At 57.4% G+C, this 21962-nt stretch overlaps 1 protein-coding gene across 1 annotated transcript; it reads left to right on the top strand.

Annotated features, from left to right (window-relative positions):
- Window positions 1–9088: 9088 nt before the first annotated feature.
- Window positions 9089–20429, top strand: TSPAN1 (tetraspanin 1). Its single transcript, XM_067567739.1, has 8 exons — window positions 9089–9217; window positions 9671–9735; window positions 14150–14347; window positions 14905–14979; window positions 15873–15971; window positions 16789–16932; window positions 18444–18527; window positions 19400–20429. Exons 2-8 carry the CDS (start codon window positions 9679–9681, stop codon window positions 19451–19453), a joined length of 711 nt encoding a protein of 236 aa, XP_067423840.1. The 5' UTR covers window positions 9089–9217; window positions 9671–9678; the 3' UTR covers window positions 19454–20429.
- The last annotated feature ends 1533 nt before the right edge of the window (window positions 20430–21962 follow it).

Here is a 21962-nt window from a genome sequence, read left to right as displayed (position 1 = left end):
AATCTCTCTGGCTGGTCAGATGAGAGTTCCACAGCAATTCCCCAGAGAGGAGCGGTGGTGACTAGTATTTAGAGAAAGAGACCCGGAGCTCTGCCACAAGTTGGCTTTGCAAGTCACTTAGCCCCCTCCGTGCCTCGGTTTCCCCCCCATGAAACAGAGGCAGTCCCACTTGTTGCTGCAGGGGGATGGAGGACCGTGTTACCTGATTTGGAAAGTGTTCAGAGAGCCTTGGGCGAAAGGTGCCGTCTAAAATGAGAAACACGGGACTCACCAAAGGTGAATGCCGATTCCCGATGCCTGGCGTGCGCAGAGAGTTGGGGGGCAGCCTGCTCCGGATCCATGAGTAGATCAATCACATCCATCTCTGCTCCGTGGCTGGCTGCTCCATTTCAGTTCAGCTTTCTGTTCTCAGTTTGTACAGCACCTTGCACAATGGGTGCTTTGGACCTGTTCCTGGACTATGTTATGATTGGCTCAGAGCAATGAGCCCGTCTGATCCTGGTTATTTGGTCTCTTGTCTGTATTTCATAACGAACCAAAGCCCGGACAAACCATGGACTTTGTGGTTGATCTGCACCTGCAGCGGAACAAGCTGCGTAAGCCCGGCCTGCCTGAAAGGGGATGAGAGATAGAGAGAGGTCGGCAGGGGGTGCCCATCTTGCAACCCATTGACTGGCAGCTCCCAGGCAGGAGCAGCTTCTGCCACGGGCCTTGCCTACATTAAGCCGTCCAACCTCTACAAATACAACGTCTTACCCGACATCTTCCCTGATTCTGATTCCTCGCAGATGGTGGCAGCTTTTTAGTGGCTGCTGCCTGCACATCAAATTAGCGCACGGGGCTGAGCTGATGGACAGACCCAGCTGGCAGGATTCTTACCCCCGCCTCCCCCCGAGAATTCAGAGATGTTCTGGTTGCTCTGGCTAGCGTGGCCACTGGTCCAGCATCCCCCCTACACACACCCCTAAGGAAAATGCTGCTTTAGCTGCATGCACTAAGGTCTCTCTCCGGCAGGCGGGCTGGTGAGTGAGCACTTCGGAAATACATCTGCCTGGGGGAGACAGCGTGCAGCTGGCTTAGCTCACCAGCTGGATGCGGCTGCCAGTCAGAGAGGCTGGGGCTGCAGCTGGCCGTTACTGAGCCTGTTTCCTTTGCAAAGCTGCTAACTCGTGTATATTTAACCCCCTATAACAGAGGAAACGCCCCATTCTCCACTGCCCGGCTGGACTCACCCGCCTACTTTAAGTTTTCCTAACTGAGGCTGTTCCCTGCTCAGACACCATCCTCGCTGTCACAGAAATCCAATAGCCGGGACACCGTCCGTGGCTGCCCAGAGAACTAAGGAGAGAGACTCTCTTAGTGTCGCCGATAAAGCCAGCCTGGTCCAAGTACGTGCCTCCTGTGCTCGGAGAACGACCCAGACGTTTGGGATTCCTCCCGCACACGTGTACATACGGCACTGGGACACGCTGTCTTCTCCAGAAGGCCTGGCCCTGCCAAGTCCATTGGCTTTCTCCCCCTGCTCCCTGCCAAGGAATCCAGCTCCCGGGAGCGAGAGAGCAGCTACGTCCTTCCCTGATGTATCCGCCTAGCAGCGCCAGGCCGTGCTGGGATTCCGGGCCCGACGGAGCCTCAGGATTGCACCGGGATCGGCTGCCTTTAAAAAGCCGTGCTCGCAAATCTAGCAGCGTGCCTGATTCGCCAGCCATGCCGGCTCAGGCCCAGAGGTGATGTGGGGTCAGCTCAGCTTGCCCCAGGGCAGCATGTTCCGTGCGTGTATGGGGTCAAGGGGAGGGGATAGCGCCACGGCCGCGTTCAGGCTCCAGTCCCGCCGCAGGATCGCTGGGCCAGCTGTAATCTGCCCGCTCTAGCCGTGAGACCCAGAGCCAGAGCCCGCGCGCTGAGGACACGCCGGCTGACGCTGGGGGCGAAGGGATTGTGATTCCTCCCAATCACGGTCTTGGCCTGTGCGGGGTAACACCTCGGAGGAGGGTCGGCAGGGCCCAACCTGGGACCGCCCGCTCTAGACATATTCCCAGCTGGCCAGAGTGGCCCGAAAGACTCCCTAGGGAAAAGGGAGCCCTGTTCCCCCCCCAGCCGGGGGAGCTGGGCCATGCCAGAGCCTATACCGTGTCCTGGTACAGGGGAGTAGCCAAGACTGCTGCTCACATTGCTCTGCTGCTCCTAGACGCAAGAAGATGCTTCATAACACACACACACAACACACACACATCCCCACCTGCCCCTAGAGTAGACAGGCTGGGTTCTTTGTGTGACTATGGGCAGTTCACACCGCCACTCTGTGCCTCAGTTTCCCCACTTGGAGAGCAGGGACCACAGAACCTCCCTCACATGGGGAGGTGCAGGGACGGCTCGGGAAAGCACTTGGATGATCTGTGGGGTCATGGAGGGAGGGGTATTCAGGGGCCAGAGGACCAGTCCTTGTGCACCGCAGGTAGCTGTGGGCACGCCGCGGAGAATTAGCGTCCTGACTGTGCCCAGTAGGGCATCCTGGGAGCTCATGGGGTCGGTGAGTCTGTGGGAGAGGGGAAACTGGGTGTGAATCTGCCGCTCGTGTGTGACCAGAGCTGAGCTTGCATTACTCAGCAGGGAGATACGCTGCCACTTCTACCGGCCGACAGGTTCTCACCCCACCATCACCCCTGAGCGAGCACCTTCCCGGCGTGCAATAAGCCACATGCCTGATGTCTGTCCCTTGCCGTTTGTAGCTGTGCACCCGGCAAAGACTGGGCGCTATGCCGGGGTTTGTATGGGAATATAATGTATTACCTGTATTATACCACGTCCACCACAGCCACATTTTTCTCTCTCCCCCCCAGTGAAAATCTGCCCCTCCGTGGACAAAAAACCTGCAATTCCCCACAAGCCCTGCGCCTTTCTACAAGCCTGGCCTGTGTGGTCGTTTCTTCTCTTCTGGGCAGCGGCTAAGAGTTTTTTCACACGCCTCCACCACAGCAGTGAGGGGCTGGCCTTGTTTACAGGGCTGTTAATGAGCCCGCACGGCTGCCCTCTGCTGTGCAAAGCCAGACCTGCTCAGATCAGGTTATCAACTAGAGCAGGGGTTCTCACCCTGTGGTCCGTGGACCCTGCGGGCTCTGCAGACTACATCTGAGGGGTCCGTGGAAGGTTGCTCTTACCACAGAACAGTGGTTTGCAACCTGTGGTCCACGGCCCCCACGGCAGCTAAGATTTCCAAAGGGGCCCGCACCTCCATTTGAAACGTTTAGGTATCCGCAAATGAAAAAAACTTGAAACCCACTGGCTTAAAGGGCCGAAGGCCAGGATCCCAGCGTGCTCCACAGAACTGACAAGCTGAACAGACAAGGCAGAGGCCGGGGGTCCATCCAAAATTACAGCCAGGCACAGAGAGATGAAGTGACCGGCCCCAGATGGCAACGCAATCTCGATCTTCTCAGGCCCGATCTGGTGCCTCACCTGCAAAGCCATCCTTCCTCTCTAAGGACGGCGGCGGTGCAATCACCAGCAAACCGGTGCCCCGGAGAGCCTCCCACCAGCAGCCCAGGAATGGGCCTAGAAGATCCAGCTGTGCAGCGAGACGAAACCATGCAGAGGAAAAACAAACCAAAAAACTCCCCCCAGGCTAAAGAGAAGCCCCCAGGATGCCTTGGTTTCTCTGGTCGATTGGCCTACCTGGAAGGGCTCAGCATGTCTTGCTGTTTCCCACGCGCTGGTGCGGCCGTTCCTGACCAACGCAGCTTAGATCCGTGCGCGGCCAGCCCCGCGGGCAGTGGAGTTTGCGTTCAGGCTCCGGGAGCCACGTCAGAAGCAATGCCAGCCACGTTAAAGGGAGGCTAAACGGACACCTGGCAGGAGCATGAAACACAGCCAGGGGACATTTTTACTCCACCCCCATCTTGAATAAAGGTGCCCTTCTTTCCCCGGGGCAGACCTTCCTTGCTCACCCTTGTGATGCTGTGATCCAAGGACGTCAGAAGGGCACGGACACATCAGCTGGCTACCGAATAAAAACCACAGCAAGCCTCTGGCCCGTGGGGCTGTGAGCCGCTCCCGGCTGCTGGATGAAATCAGACCTACTGGTTATCCTGCCCCTGGGTGGGAGGCTTGCTAGAAAGGCTACAAAAGCCTTAAAACCAGCAAGACGATTCTGCTGCTCAACCACGAATGTCTTCCTGGGAGATAGTGGAGGCAGGAGCCATCTTTTTGTTCTGCGTTTGTACAGCTCCTAGCACAACGAGGTCCTGGCCCGGGACTGGGGCTCCTGGACTATACTGCAATGCAAACAAGTAATAATAATATTTCTGTGGAAGTAGCACCTAATGGCCTGGCCGTGCTCGGTGCTGCACAAACGCACAGGGAGATACAGTCCCTTCCCTGAGCAGCTCACGCCCTAAACAGGCCGGGACCCCAAAGATGGAGTTACTAGCCCTGTTCTACAGAGGGCTGAGCTGAGGCCCACAGATGTGAAACGATTTGCCCAGGGCGTCCGGCTCAGAGCGGGGCATTGACCCGCCCCCTGCAGCCCGACCCGGCATTTTGACCGTTCCTCCCCTCTTTGCCCGGGAGAGGAGAGGATGAACCATTTAGAGAAACCGGGGAGGGTAATTCTGAGCTGAACAGGGGCCAAAGTTTGTTAACGTGTTTGTGGAAACGACTTGCAGGCTGATGGGGAAGCGTTAGGTCCGTTTCTCCCCCAGCTCACCTCTCCTCTAGGATCCGGGCTGGGAGGCCATCGCCTCCACCCCACGCCCAAAAAGCTGCCGACATTTCAGCTCTCTGGCCTTGACGGGTCTGGTGTACGCACGGAGCGCTCCGGTCGTTTCCCCCGGTTTGGAGACAAGACGTGCTGCCCTGGGAATCCAGCTGCATCAGTAGCAGAGGAACGGGTCCTCCTGCCAAAGAGCAGAGACCGAGAGCACCGGCAGAGCTACCTGGTCCCAGGACTGAGCCAGCCACGTGGGACGCCTGCATCGTGCCCGGTTCTAAGGCGCGTCCCCGGGTTCTAGGGAATCCACCAGCCGGGTCCAGTAAAGCCCCTGGCTGGTGGATCCTTTGGGCGGCCAGGGTCCGTAGCGCCGACTGTCTGGCACCAGGCTTTATTCCAGGCCTCCAAAAGCACCAGTGGCTTATTACAGCTCTGGTGGCCGGTTAAAGGACCCGCCTTCAGCAGACAGTGCCATGGGGGTCCACCGAAGCACCCAGCACAGCGGCGATTGGCCGGCCACCCTATCGGCGGCCTCCGTCCCGCGGTCTCCGGGGTTCCCTTGGCGTCTCTCGGCACGGGTTTCTAGCAGTCGGGGGCCCTTCGCCCAGCCTTGGCCGTTAACACAGGCTGCTCTGTGCGTTCCAGCGAAGGAATTAGGCAGAAGGAGAAATCACAGCCCCCCACCGGTTGGCACGGATGCTGTCCAGCTGCCTTCAGAACCCGGCTGGGACGCCCCGTGGGCCTTGAGTCTCCGAGTGCAGCAGCCCCTTGGCACCGCTCTGCCCCCGGGGTAGAAAAGGGCATTGGTGTAAAGACGAACCGGGCCCTCGGCCTGGCTTTTGGTCCCCCGGGGGCCCTGATTCTGCGGCTGAAGTCAGCGGGAGCTGAGGAAGCTCAGCACTGGACAGGATCAGTGCCCGGTGGAGGGGGGCGATTTTGGGGGTTGGGCGCACAGTCCCCTCGACATGAATGGGGACTGGCTGTCCGAGTGCCCTGGTCGCCCTGGCGATTCTGAGATGGTACATCCCCCCCGGGTGGCATTTCCCCCATCAGATTAGCTCCGATGATTATTTTTAACTCAGGGGATTTGATTTGATTCTTGGCGTCTCCCTGGCCCAGGCCGTATCTCCCACTAGCCTCTAACACACCCACCGCTGCTACCGTCTGCAAAGACGCTCAGTGCCCGCTCCACCCGGCCACCGCCTCCTTCCTCTACACGGTCCTCCAGGGCCAGCCAGCCTCCGATTGCAGTGACAGCTCCTCAGACCCAAGCTATGGGTCTGGTTCAAACGGGCCGGGCTGCACTTCTCCAAGATTATTTCCCGGAGCCCCTTCTGCCCAGCTGGGCTCTGGGCTTTAGCTCCGCGGGAAGGGAGATGCTGAAGGGTGGATGCTGCTCGCACACTGGGGTGACACCGACGTGCCCCGCGGGGTTGAATCCAACCGGCGAGCAGAGACCAGACGCTAGAGATAAATCCAGGGGTCCCGGTCTCCCCATTGCATGAGTCGAGTGCTTCAGGGGTCAGGCGTAAACATCACCACAAGAAAGGGACCAAACCCTGACCCAAAAGCCCAACCTCCCCCAGGTTTAGAGCTGGATCCAAACCACCCCGGGGAGGCTGGCAGGCTGGGCGGTTCCAACCAGCCACCCCAGATGAGCCCCCTGTGAACAGCTCCAGCCCCAGCGTTTCCTAAACAGCAGGGACCAGCTCCCTGAGAATGACAGCCTGAAAGTCCCCCCGCAAACCCCATCCCCCGGGTCCCCATCCCGCTCAATGGGAGCTCTCCTCTGCGGCTTTCCTCCGCCAGGCGCTGCTGCCACGTGGGGCTCCCGGGTCCCCTTCCGTCACGCCTGCTCTGCTTCCACCGGCCTCGCAGGTCAGGGGGCTCTGAGGTCAGCACAGCCCTACCTCACACCTACCACACCTGCACTGGCGTTGGTCGGTCATGGGGGGGGGGGCTGCAAAGCCAGCTCCGTACCCAGCTTGCTGCCCCGGCCACAGATTCACTGCTTGTAGCAATACGCTCAGAGCCAGACAGGCTCCGCGGAAAGAACCCCTGCTCCTTCTGCTAGAGGTTCCAGAACCCAGCCTTCCCCTCCTTCCTCTTGTGCTGGCATTTTAAGCCCGAGTCCCCTACCGATGCAAGTCAGGGTGATCAGCTCCCGCCCAGGCACCCTCTGCACACTCCCCGGGCCCTTGCAGGGGTACAAGAATAACGGATCGTCATTTTACAATCAAAACAGACAAATTCCAGCAACAAAACCCGGCGGGTGGAATTAGAGATAAGCAATATTACAGTCCATGAAAATGAAACTGGGCAGGGCTGGCTTTTCACCTTCTCCCCTATAGAGGGAGCACAGTCCTACCCCTCCAAATTCGCCAACCCCTGAGACTTACAGCCAGCCAGAGACAGCCAGTTTGAACGTATTGGTTTCCCTCTAGAATTTGACCTGTAAAACCCTTCCTGTCTTTTGGCTCTTCCAAAAGGATGGGTCCTCACCACTTGAGTTTAAGGAGAATCTCCATCGGCAGTACGGGGCCCATGACACAGAGTTGAGCAGTTCAGATTCCATCCAGTGGCGCCCTAGCCAGCTCGTTCTAGGGTTTTAGAGCCACGGCCCAGCTTCGTCCGTGATAAGACACCTCGAGGCTGCAGTGTTCCCTTGGGTTTGGCTTCTTTGCATGCTCAACTCTCACCCCCACAGGTCTCCTGTTCCATCCATTCAGTCTGCTGGGTGGAAATGGAGTTAATCCCCTGGCCAGCTCCGGCTTCATGCCCGATAAGGGAACTCAACCACTGGCCAGGTCCATCTCCCTGCCGTGCTTCCACTGCAACCACCTCTGGGCTGTAACCAGCCGGCCCCAGTCCCTGCTGTTTGTGACTCTGGGACCCCAAGCCCTTTAACCTGCCAGGTAGCGCTTTTACAACCAGAAGGCAAAAGAATTTCAAGTCATTTTGGTGGGAGAGGGAAAACCCAGCCACCATCCTCCTTGAGGGTCTTGTGTCACATTAGACCTCCTGCTGGCCCGGTAGCTCTCAATCGAGAGGAAGGGTGGTGTGGTTCAGTGGTTAGGGCCCTAGTCTTGGGTTTGGCCCGGGAGCTGAGCATAGCTGAATAGTGTCAGTAACAGCTGGCTAAAGACAATAGCTTTGGGGGGAGGCACCCCCAAGTTTTAGTCCTTGTCACTGCCACAAGTTCAAATGCAACATATCAGTCCGCGCACGCACCTACGGTCCCCTAGGGCTCCTCCCTGGGGCAAATGCAACCTGCCAGGTTGCTTGCCCACAAAGGAAATCACCCAAGTAGCTTTTCAAACAGCTGATTAGTACAGCTAGTGCCGGTCGTCTCCCCAGTTTCTGGATGACGCCGGCCCATCCACCATCCAGTGGCTGGAAGCTGGAGCTAGACAAATTCAGACTGGAAATAAGATGTTCATTCTTAGGGGTGATTAATTAATTAAGCATTGGAACAAATTTACCTGGGGTCGTGGTGGATTCTCCGTCAACTAACAATTTTTCAATCAAGCTCAGATGATTTTTTCTAAAAGATCTGCTCTAGGGATTATCTGGGAGACATTCTCTGGCCTGTGTTATACAGGAGGTCAGATGAGATGTTCACAGTGATTTCTGCTGGCCTGGGAATCTAGGATCTCTGAATCCAGAAGCGCCACCCAGCCAGCCTGAAGGCCCAGAGCGTGAAAGGTATTTAAGCAGTATTAGGCATCTCAGCACCTTCAAGGATTTGGGCCAGAGACCGCAGTTATTTATCCTCTCCACTGTTTCTTCCCTTATTTACACCGCCAAGTGTTGCAACGCAAGCATGTGGGTTACATATGCACACACGTACACATGTGGGGACCCATACAAGCACATGCACACAGCTGTGCAAATATGCCCACGCGTATTCTCACAGGCATGCCCGGGGCAACTCGTTCCGCAGCACCCACAGAACGCGCACACGTCTCCCCGCCAGCCGCTGGCGGTTTGAAAAGGACGCTCACAAACGCTGGCCGGGGGCTCCTGGGCTGAAAGCGACAAACTCCCATCAGGCTGCAGCCAGCGAGGTGAAGGGTTCGCTGATAACAATGGGCGTAACCCCAGCTCCGGGACCCAGATTCTCCAAGAGATCCGGACCTACAACTCTTTGAGAATCTGGGCCCAGAGAGCAGAGCGAGGAGCAATATCTCCCTGTGCCGCTAGGGGCCAGCAAGGACTGAAGAGTCAACTTCTACTGCAACTAGGACTAAAAAAAAGTTTGTGAGGAGTGGACCATCCCCTGAAGGATTTGATTGGGCTGGACGGGGAAGTTTCTGACTGGAGGAGACAGCTGCCACTTAGGCTGGGTTAAAAAGCAGAGCACAGCACCTGGTTAAAGGAAAGGAGGGTTGGGTCAGGCAGGACAGACTCCCAGGGCTACAGGTTCTTTGCCTGGCTTGGTTTCTCCAGGCTGCTTTGGATTTCTTTTTTTTTTTTTTTTTTTTTTTGCCCCCTCTGGATTTGATCACTGAGGTAAGCACTGCGTTTCCAGTGTGACCCCTTCCTTCTGCGGGGGGAGTGGGGGGGATTGATTCGCATTAGAAACACAGCACCTTTCAGATCTGTCCCCCTTGGAGGGCAGAGGATCCCACTTCTTCTGAGACCGAGTTGAAGGCCACTGTTCCTGGGCTGCTTTTCTTAAAGGGAAACTTCCCTCGGCCTCTTTGAGCAAGATTCAGAGGCAAGTTAATTTGCTTCAGCTTCTTCCTTCTCTGCAGAGGGGAGCAGTTTGGGTCTTCTCGAGTTTTTTAAAGCCCCCAGGGAAGGTAACTGAGCAGTCTCTGGGACTTGCTGCCGTGGGAGGCTTTGATCTGCCATAAATCTTCTCTCATGGGGACGAGCGCTGGCCAGTTCCCCTCCCTGTGTGGAAGATGCGTCTCAGGACTAACCCCTTATGCTGTGCTAATCCCGCTGATTTCTTTGCAGAAGCAAAGATGGGCTGCTACAGTTTCCTCAAGGTTATGATGATCTTGTTTAACACGGCCATATTTGTAAGTATCGGCTGCGCTGAAGGCTCTTTCTCTTTGTTGCTGGGGTCAGATATCAGTGCCAGCAAATGTCCAAAACCTGGGGCTCTGTTTTGTTTTGTTTGTTTGTTTGTTTGCTCTCAAGGCTCTGCTGGCCCTCAGGGAACTTCGGGATGAGCCATGGGACTGCCCCCAATGCAATCTGCTGAAGGGCTGGGCTGTCACGGACAGGCTGACTCTGGCTGGACCAGCTGTTTGCAACGGGTGCCAGTCTCTTTCCCGGTGCTCTGAATTCAGGCTCGGGGGCCGTCTGCACTGAGGCCAGGGCTGTGCGTGGCAGCTCATGTAGACGCCCCTGCGTCGCGGTGCGGGCGCAAGCGAGAACATACGCAAGTCGTCCAGCGGCATTGGCACGGCCAGTTTTGAATAGGAAACGTAAAGCACTCCTCCAGTAGGTGTAGGGTTCCTCTCAAGGGCCCCCCCGCAGTTGGTCAGAACATGACGTCCTGCTGGAGCTGTTCCAGTAAACAAAGGGGGCTAATGGATTCTGCAACCAGCGCCATGGTGCATCTGTTCCCAGCAGCTGGATTCGCCTTGAACAAGGCCAAGACGCCAGGAGATCACGGAGAGCCGGGGGACTCCAAGTGTGTCTCTGGACTGACCAGTTAGAAGGGGGGTTTCTCTGACAGCCACTGACTGTTTTCCTCCCACACCGCCGGTGTCAATAGCACCTGTGAGGTTGGAAGGAGAACACGGGGCGGGCAAGAACTCCAGGATCAATCCAAAAGCTCTTACTCGTGTGCAACCTCTGGGCTGCGGCGTCTAGCCAGCCAGGCTGCCCCGCTAGAGGAAGGCTATGGCTCCACCATCGAAGAAGTGGGCTTTATTTTCTCTGTCTCTCTTAAAATCGCTCGGTACAATCCGAGTCGTGGCGGCAGTGATTCTTCTGCCTTGGTGGCTTCCATGCTCTGCCGTCTGTGCAGGGTACCCTGGAAAGCCACAGAGCCTCGTGGCTGTTCAGGGACCCCGGGGGGCGATGCCCGTGCTGGCTAGACGGCTGTTGCGTGCTCTTTGCAGTTTCACTCTGTCCTGAAGCCTCCAAGTGGGGGATCATCGGTTGCCTCGATTCACTAGGGTGACATCCGAAGCTGGCAGGGTTCGAACGGCACCGAGTTATACTTGGAGAGGATGGGGAAAGGAGAGGGGACGGCCTTCGGCCCTGCTTTCTTCTCCATCCTCAGCCTGTCAACAGGTATCCTGCAGGACCAGACAGTAGATGCTCTGCTTCTCTTACTTTGCCAGGTGGGGAGGTTGTTTTAGGATGGGCCAGAAATCTTTCATCTAAACTTTTTTGGGGGGGTTTTTTAATGGAAAATTTGAAAATTCTCCTTTAACTGAAAATGCAGGGAAAGTGTCTGCTGTCCTGGGGCTGTGGGGGCTGTCAGAAAACCTACTCTTTCGTTTTGTCTACGTTTTCCTCAGGGGGATGGGGCGGGAAGGAATCCCATTATTTTTCCAATCAACTCTGGCCTGTCTCTCTCTCTCTCTCTGCCTCCACCAGCCCTGAGGATCTATTGGGATTGGTGGTCATCCTTCCGATTATTGACTCTTTTCCCAATGGTCCCAGAGCAACTAGGACATAAAATCCCGGTCCAAATTCTGGAGGAGGGGCTAGCGGCTCCGAAACGAAGGCTGCTCTGAGACTTGCAGGGAGACACAATAACAATGATTCAGTCTCTTTCCCCCGAAGGGCTGACGTGTCTGCTTTCCTCAGGTTCCTCCCAGGTGGTTCTAACGTAGGGTTTCCCCATCCTTCGCCCCCCCACTGTCCTAATTGCTTTGGATCCGATGAGAAAAGATCAGCGGTGGGGGTTATAATGGAGGCTATGAGTGACTCCCCTTCTGACTTTTGTCCCCTGCCCCAAAGGGCGTGGCTTCGTGTGGCGGGTGGACAAGGTCACCTTTTCTCGCTCAGCTGGCGTGTGTTCAACGGGGACTTGGCGAAGGCAGAGCTGTCTGTGGGGGAACAATGGGGCTGCTCTGCTCCCGTGGCGTCCCCTGGGAGAAGCAATTCTCAAAGCCAGGGGGAAATACTTCTTGTTAGTGTTTCTTTTTCCCCCCCTGGGCTTGGCTAGGAGATACGGTAGCTTCCCGAGGGAGGCTGGCTGGCTGCCTGGGTCCCTGCTAGCCCAATGTGTGGGGCTGACGATCCATTTTGGAATGTCACAGCCAGTTTTGATATTAGTCAGTTTCACCCTTTCCGGTGTTTACCTCTGAAAGGTCCCGGTGTTGGAATTGTGGGGTCCCGACCCAAAAGGCTCTGAGGGTGAGGAGGCCGTGTGACTATAGTAGATGGGTTGTGTGATTGCCACCTTTACTTCTGCCCCGCTGCTGGAAGGGGAGCTGCTTTCAGAGCCGGGCAGCCGGAGAGGAAAGCTGCCGGCTGGGCGCCCAGTTGTAAAGCCAGCGCCAGCAGCAGCACAGAAGTGAGGGTGGCAGGTATTGGGGGGTGGGAGGGTTAACACGGGTCCAGTCTTCCCGGGTGTCTCCCGCTTCAGTGAGGGGCTGACAGCCGGAGCCGCAGAGCTTCCTGCAGCGGGAGGATTTTCCCAGAGGTGGGTCAGACCCGCCCCAGAAGTGGCCCCTGCAGGGGCTGAGGCAGTCCCGTTTCTTCCCATCCCGGGCCGGGACTAGCAGCTGGAGCCCTGTGCAGGGTAGGAGACCCTGGCAGGGCTCCAGGTTTCACGGGGCAGATCAGATTCCACGGCCCATGATGTGCTTTTCATGGCCATGAATTAGGTGGGGCCTTACCAACACGGCTGGGAACTAACAGCCAGGGAAAGATCTTGGGAGGCTCCAGAACGCTCATTCGTCTCGATGCCGATGCAGGGATGGGGATTCTGCCCTCCTCTGGCTACCCGAGCCTGATCCATCATGCTGCATGGTGCTTCTCACGGAGATGTTCCCTGCTCTGGTGGTTCCAGTTTTGAAAGGGGCTGGGAGGGAAAACAGCCTCCCAAGCAGAGCAGTGGGGGCAAAAAGCTTAGCTGGCTTCAAGACTGCGCTTGATAAGTGTGTGGAGGGGGATGGTACGATGAGACTGCTCCAAGGGCGTGTAGCCGATCTGTGCCTGCTAGCAGCAAATATCCTCCATGGCCAAAGACGGGACACTAGCTGGTGTCTGCCTGGTGGGTCCTGCCCACATGCTCAGGGTCTAATTGATCGCCATATTTGGGGTCAGGAAGGCATTTTCCCCTGGGTCAGACTGGCAGAGCCCCTGGGGGTTTTTCGCCTTCCTCTGCAGCACGGGGCACTCGCAGGTTTAAACTAGTGTCAATGGTGGATTCTCTGTCACTTGAAGTCTTTAAACCATGGTCTGAGGACGTCAGCCAGAGATTTGGGGTCTGTTACGGGAGTGGGTGGGCGAGGTGCTGTGGCCTGCGGGGTGCAGGAGGTCAGACTAGAAGATCACGTTGGTCCTTAAAGTCTGAGAGCCGCTGAGAAGGAGAAATGGCTCCGCAGGATTCTAGGCAAATGACTCATTGGAGGGTGTCACGGGAGACTCGAGCGTCAGGGAGGAATTTGAATGGGGACAAAGAGGTGACGTGGAGGATGGGGAGGCGGCCAGGTGTCGATGGGGGAACATGGGTGGCGTGCTTGGATACTGATTGCTCTGCCAGGGTCCGGCGCTGGCTTCAGACCCTTTCCCCTACGGTCTGAGCAGACCGTAACCAGGCCCTGTCTCGAATGTGGCCATCCTAGCCAGAAGGAGCTGAGTGGGGTGGGTGAGGCTGGTGCAATGACTGGGCTCGCTCCTTCCCACCCCACTTGCAAAGCGTGATTCTCTGAGCAGCGTGGCCCACCCCATGCAAGTACAAAGGTTGCTGGGCCCTGTTGGAAAGCAGATGATTATAAGCTCCTGGGCGCAGGGATTGGCCAGGGCCAGGAACATAGCTGGCATTAATCAGAGGAAATGACAGGCTGGGACGGCCCTGGGGTAGAAATCAGGAAGTTGCCCGAGACCCTGTGCTGTGTCAGAGCTTTCCTGGGTCTCCACATTCCAGTAACGGCCACGGCCCGGGACTGAGCGGTCTCCCAATCCCCCTGTCTGGGACCAGCCTGGGCAAAACACACTGCCACCAGCCCCACCTCTGAGCCAGAACAACTCCCGCCGGCTCCCTGGCCTACCGCAAATGCCTCGTGCTCTTGGGTGAGCCAACAACATGACCAGTCTCTCTCGAGACCAGTCGTCAGGGACTCACCCAGTTACACGGAGTCAGTGTTTCAGGGGCGGCTTGTGGCTGGGCCCCACTTTCCATGCTTGCTAACGCAACTGAGATTACCCCCGATTCAAGGGACGGCTAATCTGTTCCCTAAGCCCTTCTTCTGGGTCGTCTCCAAGCCGCCACTGGAATAACCCGCGTCTCTTGCCTCCCAGCTCGGCGGCGGGGTGCTCCTGGGAGTCGGGATCTGGGTGGCTGTGGACGGGAGCTCGTTCGCCAACATATTCGGCTCCTCCAGCACCTTGTTCGTCAACGTGAGCTATTTCCTCATCGCCATCGGGGCCGTCCTGGTCGTGCTTGGCTTCTTGGGGTGCTGCGGAGCCCAGAAAGAGAGCAAATGCCTCCTGCTCATGGTAAATATGGAGATCCGGGCCGCGGGGATCCGGGCTGGCTCCAGGGCCAGGGCAGCCTCGCCCGCTTGTTGAGACGCAGGAGGGCGGAGGAAGCGGGCTGCGTAGCGCCAGTGGCACAGGTCTGCATTTGCCATCTCTGGCTGGACGTGGGCGGGACGCAAAGGTTGCCTTGGAACGAGACGTCTCTAATCCAAAGAGGGGGTACGTGTCAGAGCGGCCCAGCCGGACGACAAGATGCCCAAGGGAAACGGGAGAGGAGGGAAACCCTCCAGCGCCGTGACTGGTTCAGACGCTCTGTCTGAAAAGCTGTCCGGCTCGGTATTAAACCCTGGCTCGCTGAACTGCGGGGAATGCCCAGGGCGACTCTCTCTCGTCCCCTTTGTAGCAAACTTAACTTTGGCCCGTTTGCAAACTAGCTGAAGCCAGCCTGGCCTCTCCCAGGAGGGACAGCCTGGCCTCCTCGGGGCTTATCCAGCCCAGCTAAGCCCGGGAAGCAGGCAGTGCCGGGGCCAGCCCCGCCGTCCCTCATCTCTGACCGCCGTGTGTCTCCCCTCTAGTTCTTCTCCATCGTGCTGATCATCTTCATTGCTGAGATCGCTGCGGCGGTGGTGGCTTTAGTCTACACGTCTCTTGTAAGTAGGAGAAGACGGGCGGGGACCTCACTCGGCCGGGCGAATGCAATGTCCGTCTCCTTTGCCCGGGCCCGGAAGGGCTTTCCTCGAAGCCTGGCGGGCAATGCCAGAGGAGCAATGGAGCTGAGATCGGGACGGTGCTCCCCGATGCGGGGTGTCTGCCCTGGACTAATGGCGCCTCGGGGGACGATTTGTAGCAGCGGGTGCTGGGGGTCAGGCCTCAGTCACGGTGTATGTGGGACGGGAGGGAAGTTTTCCCAGTGCAGGGCGGCCCCACCCCTGCCATTTGTCCCTCAGCTCTGCACGGAAAATGCCTGGCAACCAGTCGCAAGGCCTGGTGCCACGCAGCCCTGTCTGTGCGGTGGGCGATGCTGCCTGCTGTAATATTGGGGGTGAGGGGCTGGGCGGGACGTGGATTTAGTTCATTCACTCCCCTCCCCCCCCAGCAGTGTCAGTAGCACGCATGCTGCAGCGGGACACCCGGGAAGTGAAACCGAGCCCGGCAAAGCGAAGGCTGCCGGCGATGGCCAAGCAGAGGAGAACTCCCGCCCGCTCTCTGCATCAGCAGCCCTGTGCAGGAAGCCAGGGTGATGTCAGACGAGCCAGGGGACGAGCGTTCCTGTTCCCGCTTCCCACATGCAGCCCTCACGCGCGTTCTGTCGCTGGCAAACTCAGCTAAATCCCCTGGCTTGCATACCACATGCCTGGTACAGCCGTGGTATCTTCCCTCCCCTCGCTCCCCCCCCTGACACCCAGCACGTGGCCGGTCTACCTGGACGCTGGCCCGCAGGGAAGCCACGATTCTCCAAAGAGAATCCCCGTTAAGCCCTCGGCCTCTCCCCGCATGTCAGCCTAATGCCCGCTGTGACGGCGTCTGAACTCTCTTCCCCTAGGCGGAGAACATCCTGGTAGGGACGGTGACGCCCATCCTGAAAAGTCAGTACGGGAAGGCGACCGATGTCACGCGGATCTGGAACACCACCATGAGTGAGGTGAGCATCGTTGCAGGGACGCCGGCCTCCCTCCGCAAACCGTGGCTCCAATGAACCGCCGTCTCTGCCCCCCGTCGCTTCACAAGCTACCTCTCTCCGGAAGGGCGTCTCTGGTTAGAGAGGGGGAGGGTGCCTTCCGGGGGTGGGGATAGAACCTATGTCCCGGACGCTTGGGACTTGTAAAGAGCCGCCCGGAGCCCGATTGCTGGGGGGTTTGGCTCCTCCTGGGATTGCCTACCCGGGTCAGATCTGGCCGACACCCCAGTCTGAGAGCGGGGCAAAGACGCTACCTCCCCGCCCCCGTCCTGCTAGTCGCCCTCTAGACCCTCTGCGCGTCTGAGCCCATCCACTGGACTCCCCCCTCCTGCGCCACGGCTCGTGGGGCACCTTTTCCAAACGTACGTGGGGTCCTAGCGGCTGGGACCAACCCGGCTCCCCTACGTGGCAAGCCAGAGCCACCGGCACAAAACATACGAGGCAGCAGCTGCGGTGGCCATCAGCGGCCCAGGGGCTCTTGTCCCAGGAGTCGTAGCTGGTCCCAGAAGCCTGGCCCCGCTCCAGCGTGGGGAAGTACCTTCTGCCTTCCTCCCAGTTCCGGCTGGATGCCTTATTCCTCATTGCTGCCTGTCCTAAACGGCTGTAGCTCCCGGGCTGCAGCCGCCCCATCGCCCCAGATGGCTTCACCTGCCACCGAAGGTTGTAATCTGTCGCTGTGGCTAGTTGAGATCTCTGGGTGGGAGGTGGCGGAAAGGGCATTACCCCGTGTGCTGGGCACGTTCTGTCCTTGCTCTTACTCCTCGGCTCCTCCTCCCCCCAGGTGAAATGCTGTGGCTTGACGAACTACACAGATTTCACTGACTCGTACTACTACACCAACCACAACCAACTGTACCCACCGTTCTGCTGTAACACCACCACCAGCAGCTGCAATAGTGCGGCTGCACACGCCAGCAACATCCAGGTATGCATACGCAGCAGTCTTTGCCTTTGGGCCGCAGGGCCCCACGCGGCCAGAAAGGTGTGGGTTTTGCTGTGGAAAATGGACTACTCTCTTTCTCTCTCTGACATCTGCTCTTGGGGTGGCTGGTGATGTCTCCTTCCCGTCGAAGAGGGAGGTGGGACTCGGTGGCGAATCGCAGAACTTCCGTGTAAGGTGGAGGAGGAATAGATTTGTACTGCACGGATTGGGGGACTGAGCCAGGCGCCCAGCTTATGGTCTGTTCCCAACTCTGCTACTGACTTGCTCTACACCCTTGGCCAAGTTGCTTAGCCTCCCTATGTCCCTTCCCAATCTGTAAGAGTGGGGAGGAGGACACTTTTTTTGCAAAGGGCTTGGAGGCCTATAGGTGGTAAATATGAACAAAGCCGACCCTGCGGATAACTCTGGCCTGGTCTAGATTCTAATAAGTGTCGTCTCTGAGTTATTCTTTTTATACTAAGGTTCTTTCGACACTCGGCCGAAACATGACAGGGTAGTGGAAGACCTCACCGAGGATGAGTGGGAGGGAATTGTGCGCAGAAGTCACAGTCCAGAACCTTATGAATGCACTGAGAGTATAAATGTATTGAATGTGCAGATCACGTAGGTCCAGAAACAAGGACCAAATCTCCACCAAAGTCAAGTCGCCTTTCACACCATCACGTGCCAAAATATGTGGCATTGGGACATATTGCTCTTGGGCAGTTTTAGTGACTGTCGTAATAACTAGACTCTATCATAGACTCATAGAAGATGAGGGGTGGAAGGGACCTCAGGAGGTATCTAGTCCAACCCCCTGCTCAAAGCAGGGCCAACCCCAACTAAACCATCCCAGCCAGGGCTTTGTCAAGCCAGGCCTTAAAAACCTCTAAGGATGGAGATTCCACCACCTCCCTAGGTAACCCATTCCAGTGCTTCACCACCCTCCTAGGGAAAAACCTTTTCCTAATGTCCAACCTAGACCTCCCCCACTGCAACTTGAGACCGTTGCTCCTTGTTCTGTCATCTGCCACCACTGAGAATAACCTCGATCACGTGAAACAAAAATAGCCAACCCAGCGCTACGCGTTCTATTCATGTAGGACCTACATATACTACTCATGCTAAACCATTGCATGCGCAGTGACCTGTCTGCTTGGCGTGATTCTAACCAGCGGAAGAGAGCCCCGGCTGCGATTATCATCGAACGCACTGTTGGGCATCTAGTGGAAGTGGCCAAGGCTGGGCGCTTTCAGTGTGGGAGGAAGGGGTGTGTGTATGCACCAAAATCAAGGTGTCTCAGAGCGGCCTGACTTCCTGTTCAAATTGGGATCCTCTAGCAGGGCACCCAAAAAAGTACAACTCAGCAAGTCACTCCAGGCAGGCAAACCTCCAGGGCAGCAGGCGGAGTAGAGGGTCAGCTATTCGGGCAGTCAGCAGCCTCGTTCGACGTGGCGTCTGTTTCCGGCTCGGTTCTGGCTCGTTCTAACCATGCTGATTTCGTTTTCCCCTAGGGTTGCTTCCAGCAGCTGCTGAGCGACATTCGCAAGAACGCGGGCGTGGTCGGGGGGGTGGCGGCCGGGATCTGTGCGTTAGAGGTAAGTTTCCCCACGCTGTCTCCCGGCTGCAGAAAGTCGGTGGGGACATAGGCCAGCCCTCTGTGTCTTCTCCACCTTCCCAAACGAGTGGCATGTCCGGTCAGAGAGAGCTGGCTGGCTCCCAAGTCTAGAGTCGCTCCTGAATTGCCAGAGTCAGTGTGAAGGATGCCCGTTGACCAAACAGCGAAGCTGACCTCTTCCAGGGCTGCAGGCCCCCGTTTCTTTCCTCTGCTCCCGGGGCACCCAGCCAAGTTTTAAGAGCATCTGGGGCCACCAAAGGCTCCAACCCCAGCCCCTGCACCATGCAGTCCGGCCCTTGAGTTGGGATTAAGGAGGATGAGCCGCAAAATGAGAGGAGGTGGGGAGGCCAGGGGAAGGAATGGGCAGGAACAAAGGGGGTGACGGATACCTGAGGACACGGCAGAAGGAGGCGTGCTCTGGAGCTCAGGCCACCGCAACGGTAGCGACTCGGCCAGAACGGCTGGAACCGCTGCCCGAGAGTCTTGAACCTCAGCCCGCGCCTGGCCCTGCCCCTCAGTGCCCGCGTCCCAAACTGACCCCGGCGTTAGTGTGGGGGGAAGCAAAAGGAGAGACGCGACAACGGCGGTTGGGGCGGCAGCTGCAATCTTGGCCACCCCAGAACTTGAACCCGGGATCACCAGCTACCAACGCTTGAGTTAAAGACCCGCGCCGTCCATCTGAGAGCTGTAACAGCCCCGTCTCTTCCATAGACCGGGCACAGGGGTGGGCAAAATACACACTGAGCAGTGGGTTCCAGCTGCATGATAGACGATGTGTCTAGCCAGTTAGGGGCAAGAATAAATGGCCTCCCTGGTTAGCAGGAGATATTAAACCTACTTTCCTCTCTTTAGATTGCAGCCATGGTTGTCTCCATGTACCTGTATTGCCATCTGGACGAGAAATGAGGCCAGAGACGGCCTGGAGTCCTTTTCCCGGGGCGGAAGAGGAAGACCGATACATTCCTGTATAATTTTCTATGTTGAAAATCAAACTTTTCTTAGGCCCAGCACATGCTGTCATACGCACTGTGATTAGTTTGTAAATGATCTGCTGAGCTGTAGAGTGTGTGTGTGTGTGTATATATTTGTACACAGTGTGACGTCTCGATACTGCGGACATGCAAACACTGTGGAAGTGGAAAGAGCTCGTGTTTCAAGCCGGAGCTACCGTGCCAAAGACTGAAGGGCTATGGCTGCTGATCTGTCTCCTCCGTGGTGTATGTGATCCTAGCTAGCAGTGGTGAGATCTTGCTAGGAAATGACCAGCCCAGACTGCTGCTTGTGCTCGCTTTCCCAGACCCTCCTGCTTCCAAGATCCTTTGGCCCAGGCTAAGTGCCCAGGACTAGATTCTAACCGGTGACCGGCTGGTGCGAATCAAGAGTGGTCCAGTGATTCCGATGGAGCTACTGCGAACTGACAGCACAATAACTGCGATAAGAGTCTTGATTAGTGGCAAAGGCTGACGGGGTGGGTGGGGATGAGAGAGACCATCCAGCCAAACCAGGATGGGACATGGCTTCATTCAAGTGCTGGCCAGAGGCACTGGAATAACCAGTGGAAAGAGCCTCTAGCCTTGAATTTTGCCCTCTCTCTCGCCCTTCAATTCTCTCTGGGGCCAGCACGGGTGTGTCTGAAAACCCAGGTGTCCGTCTCTTTGGTTTCCCCTTCCTCCCCTGGCCAAGCGTGTGGCTGGATTAGATGGCACGGCGCAGTGGTGTCAGCTCGCCCCGGGAGCCCCAGGACTGAGTCTCTGTCCTGTACGTTTTTGCACTGTGAAAAGAAAACCAATTAATTTATAATCTCAAGTGTAAATTAATTTTCTCCACGTAGAATGAAGGTTCACGCACGAGATGCGCCAATAAACTCGACTTTAGCCAAAGACTGAGTCGTGCAGCATCGTCTGTCCCTGGTAGGTATTTACCTGGGCCCCATCACCGCAGTAGCTGGCCACTTCACCCTTTTTAACCTCACCCACGCGTGTGGGGCAGGGCGATTATCCCCTTGTACCGCTCGGGAGGAGGCAAAAAAAGGTCCGTATTGAACAAACAGGGAGGCAGGTGCCTATAACCTAGCCAGGCAGACAACATGCAAGTCCGACTCACACTCACATGTGAGCAGCAATTCACTCCAGCTCGGTCCCTCTCTGAGAAGGGACAGGCAGGGGGGTAAAGAGAGAGACTTTCACAAGCCATCAAGCTCACAGTCGCCGTGGGGCAGGAAGGATGCTCCCTAGCTCCGTCCAATTCTCCTTTAGTGCCTGCTCCCACCTCCCCTGTGTTTCACAGCAAAGAAGGCGTGGGCAAGCCCTGCTTTCCCAACCCGCGCCGGGCTCAGTCAGAGGCGCCAGGCTGCACGCAGGTTCCCATGGAGCGACGGCCCCCCATTTGCCTTCCAAATGAGCTTCCTCTGGCTGTTTTGGTGAAAGCAGCCGTGGCAGCCCCTGCGCCCAGCCAGCCCCCACCCACCCGCAACCCTCCTGCCCCTGTGACCAGCGGGGAGAGGAGGCGGTCGGTTGGTGCGAAGGTCGGGGCGGCGCAGTGACGCCCGGGGTTTGTGTAACACGGGTGGGGCTGGAAGACGCGTGGCCCAGCCGTTTAAACACTGGCCTGAAGTCACGCTCTTTAGGGGCGCAAATGCACTGGTCACCCCAGATCCTTCCCCGCACGCAGGCCGAAAACAGGGCAGCCCCGCCCAGCGGCCCTTGGGCCCCCGGGGGCTTTGGGGGGCCAGGCCAGTCAGCTGATCTGAGCGTGTGTGCCAGCCGGCATCGCCCAAGCACCCAGGGGGTGTCTCAAGCAGCCTGGGATTTAAATGCCACCAGACGCAAAACAGAGGTGGCCACGGGGAGGGGGAGAGCGGGCCATGAGCTGCGGCCGTCCGGCAGGACGGTGATTTGCCTGACTCACGGCTATTGAAGCCCTGTATCCAAGCAACCCGCTTGCTGTGTGGGTCGCTGACCACGCCTTGCAGAGCTGGGAATAGCCGACGGGATGGATCACTCCATGAGTGCCTGTTCTGTTCATTCCCTCTGAAGCACCTGGCACCAGCCACTGTCAGAAGACAGGTTCCTGGGCTAGATGGGCCATTGCTCTGACCCAGCATAGCCGTTCTTGTGCTCTTATGAACAACTCTGTAGCAGAGCAGGGATTAGACCGCTGGGCTTCCTGGCTTCAAGTTCCATGCCGGATCCGCTTGAATAAAGTGCAGGGTGTCCAAAGTGGGTGCCTATGACATCGTATTTATGTAGGGGACAGAGCACTGAACTGGGAATCAGGAGATCTGGGTTCTGTTCCTGGCCTGGCCACTGGCCGGCTGCATGAAGTTGGGCAAGTCACTTCACCGCCCCGCGCCTCAGTTTCCCCAATCTGTAAAACGAGGCTAATGATCCTGACCGCCTTTGTAAAGGACCTCGGA

This window comes from Emydura macquarii, unplaced genomic scaffold (genome assembly GCF_026122565.2).
Source record: "Emydura macquarii macquarii isolate MOO-44397 ecotype Brisbane River unplaced genomic scaffold, CSIRO-AGI_Emac_v2 contig_2805, whole genome shotgun sequence".
NCBI classification, from domain to species: Eukaryota; Metazoa; Chordata; order Testudines; family Chelidae; genus Emydura; species Emydura macquarii.
This window is presented reverse-complemented; position numbering and strand designations above follow the sequence as displayed.

What these genes read in the sequence shown, in the direction of transcription:
- TSPAN1 (XM_067567739.1), top strand. Translation starts at nt 9,679, where the DNA reads ATGGGCTGCTACAGTTTCCTCAAGGTTATGATGATCTTGTTTAACACG. An exon ending in GCAAATGCCTCCTGCTCATG is followed by an intron (nt 14,348 to 14,904) that starts GTAAATATGGAG and finishes TCTCCCCTCTAG; the next exon opens with TTCTTCTCCATCGTGCTGAT. An exon ending in CCGGGATCTGTGCGTTAGAG is followed by an intron (nt 18,528 to 19,399) that starts GTAAGTTTCCCC and finishes TCCTCTCTTTAG; the next exon opens with ATTGCAGCCATGGTTGTCTC.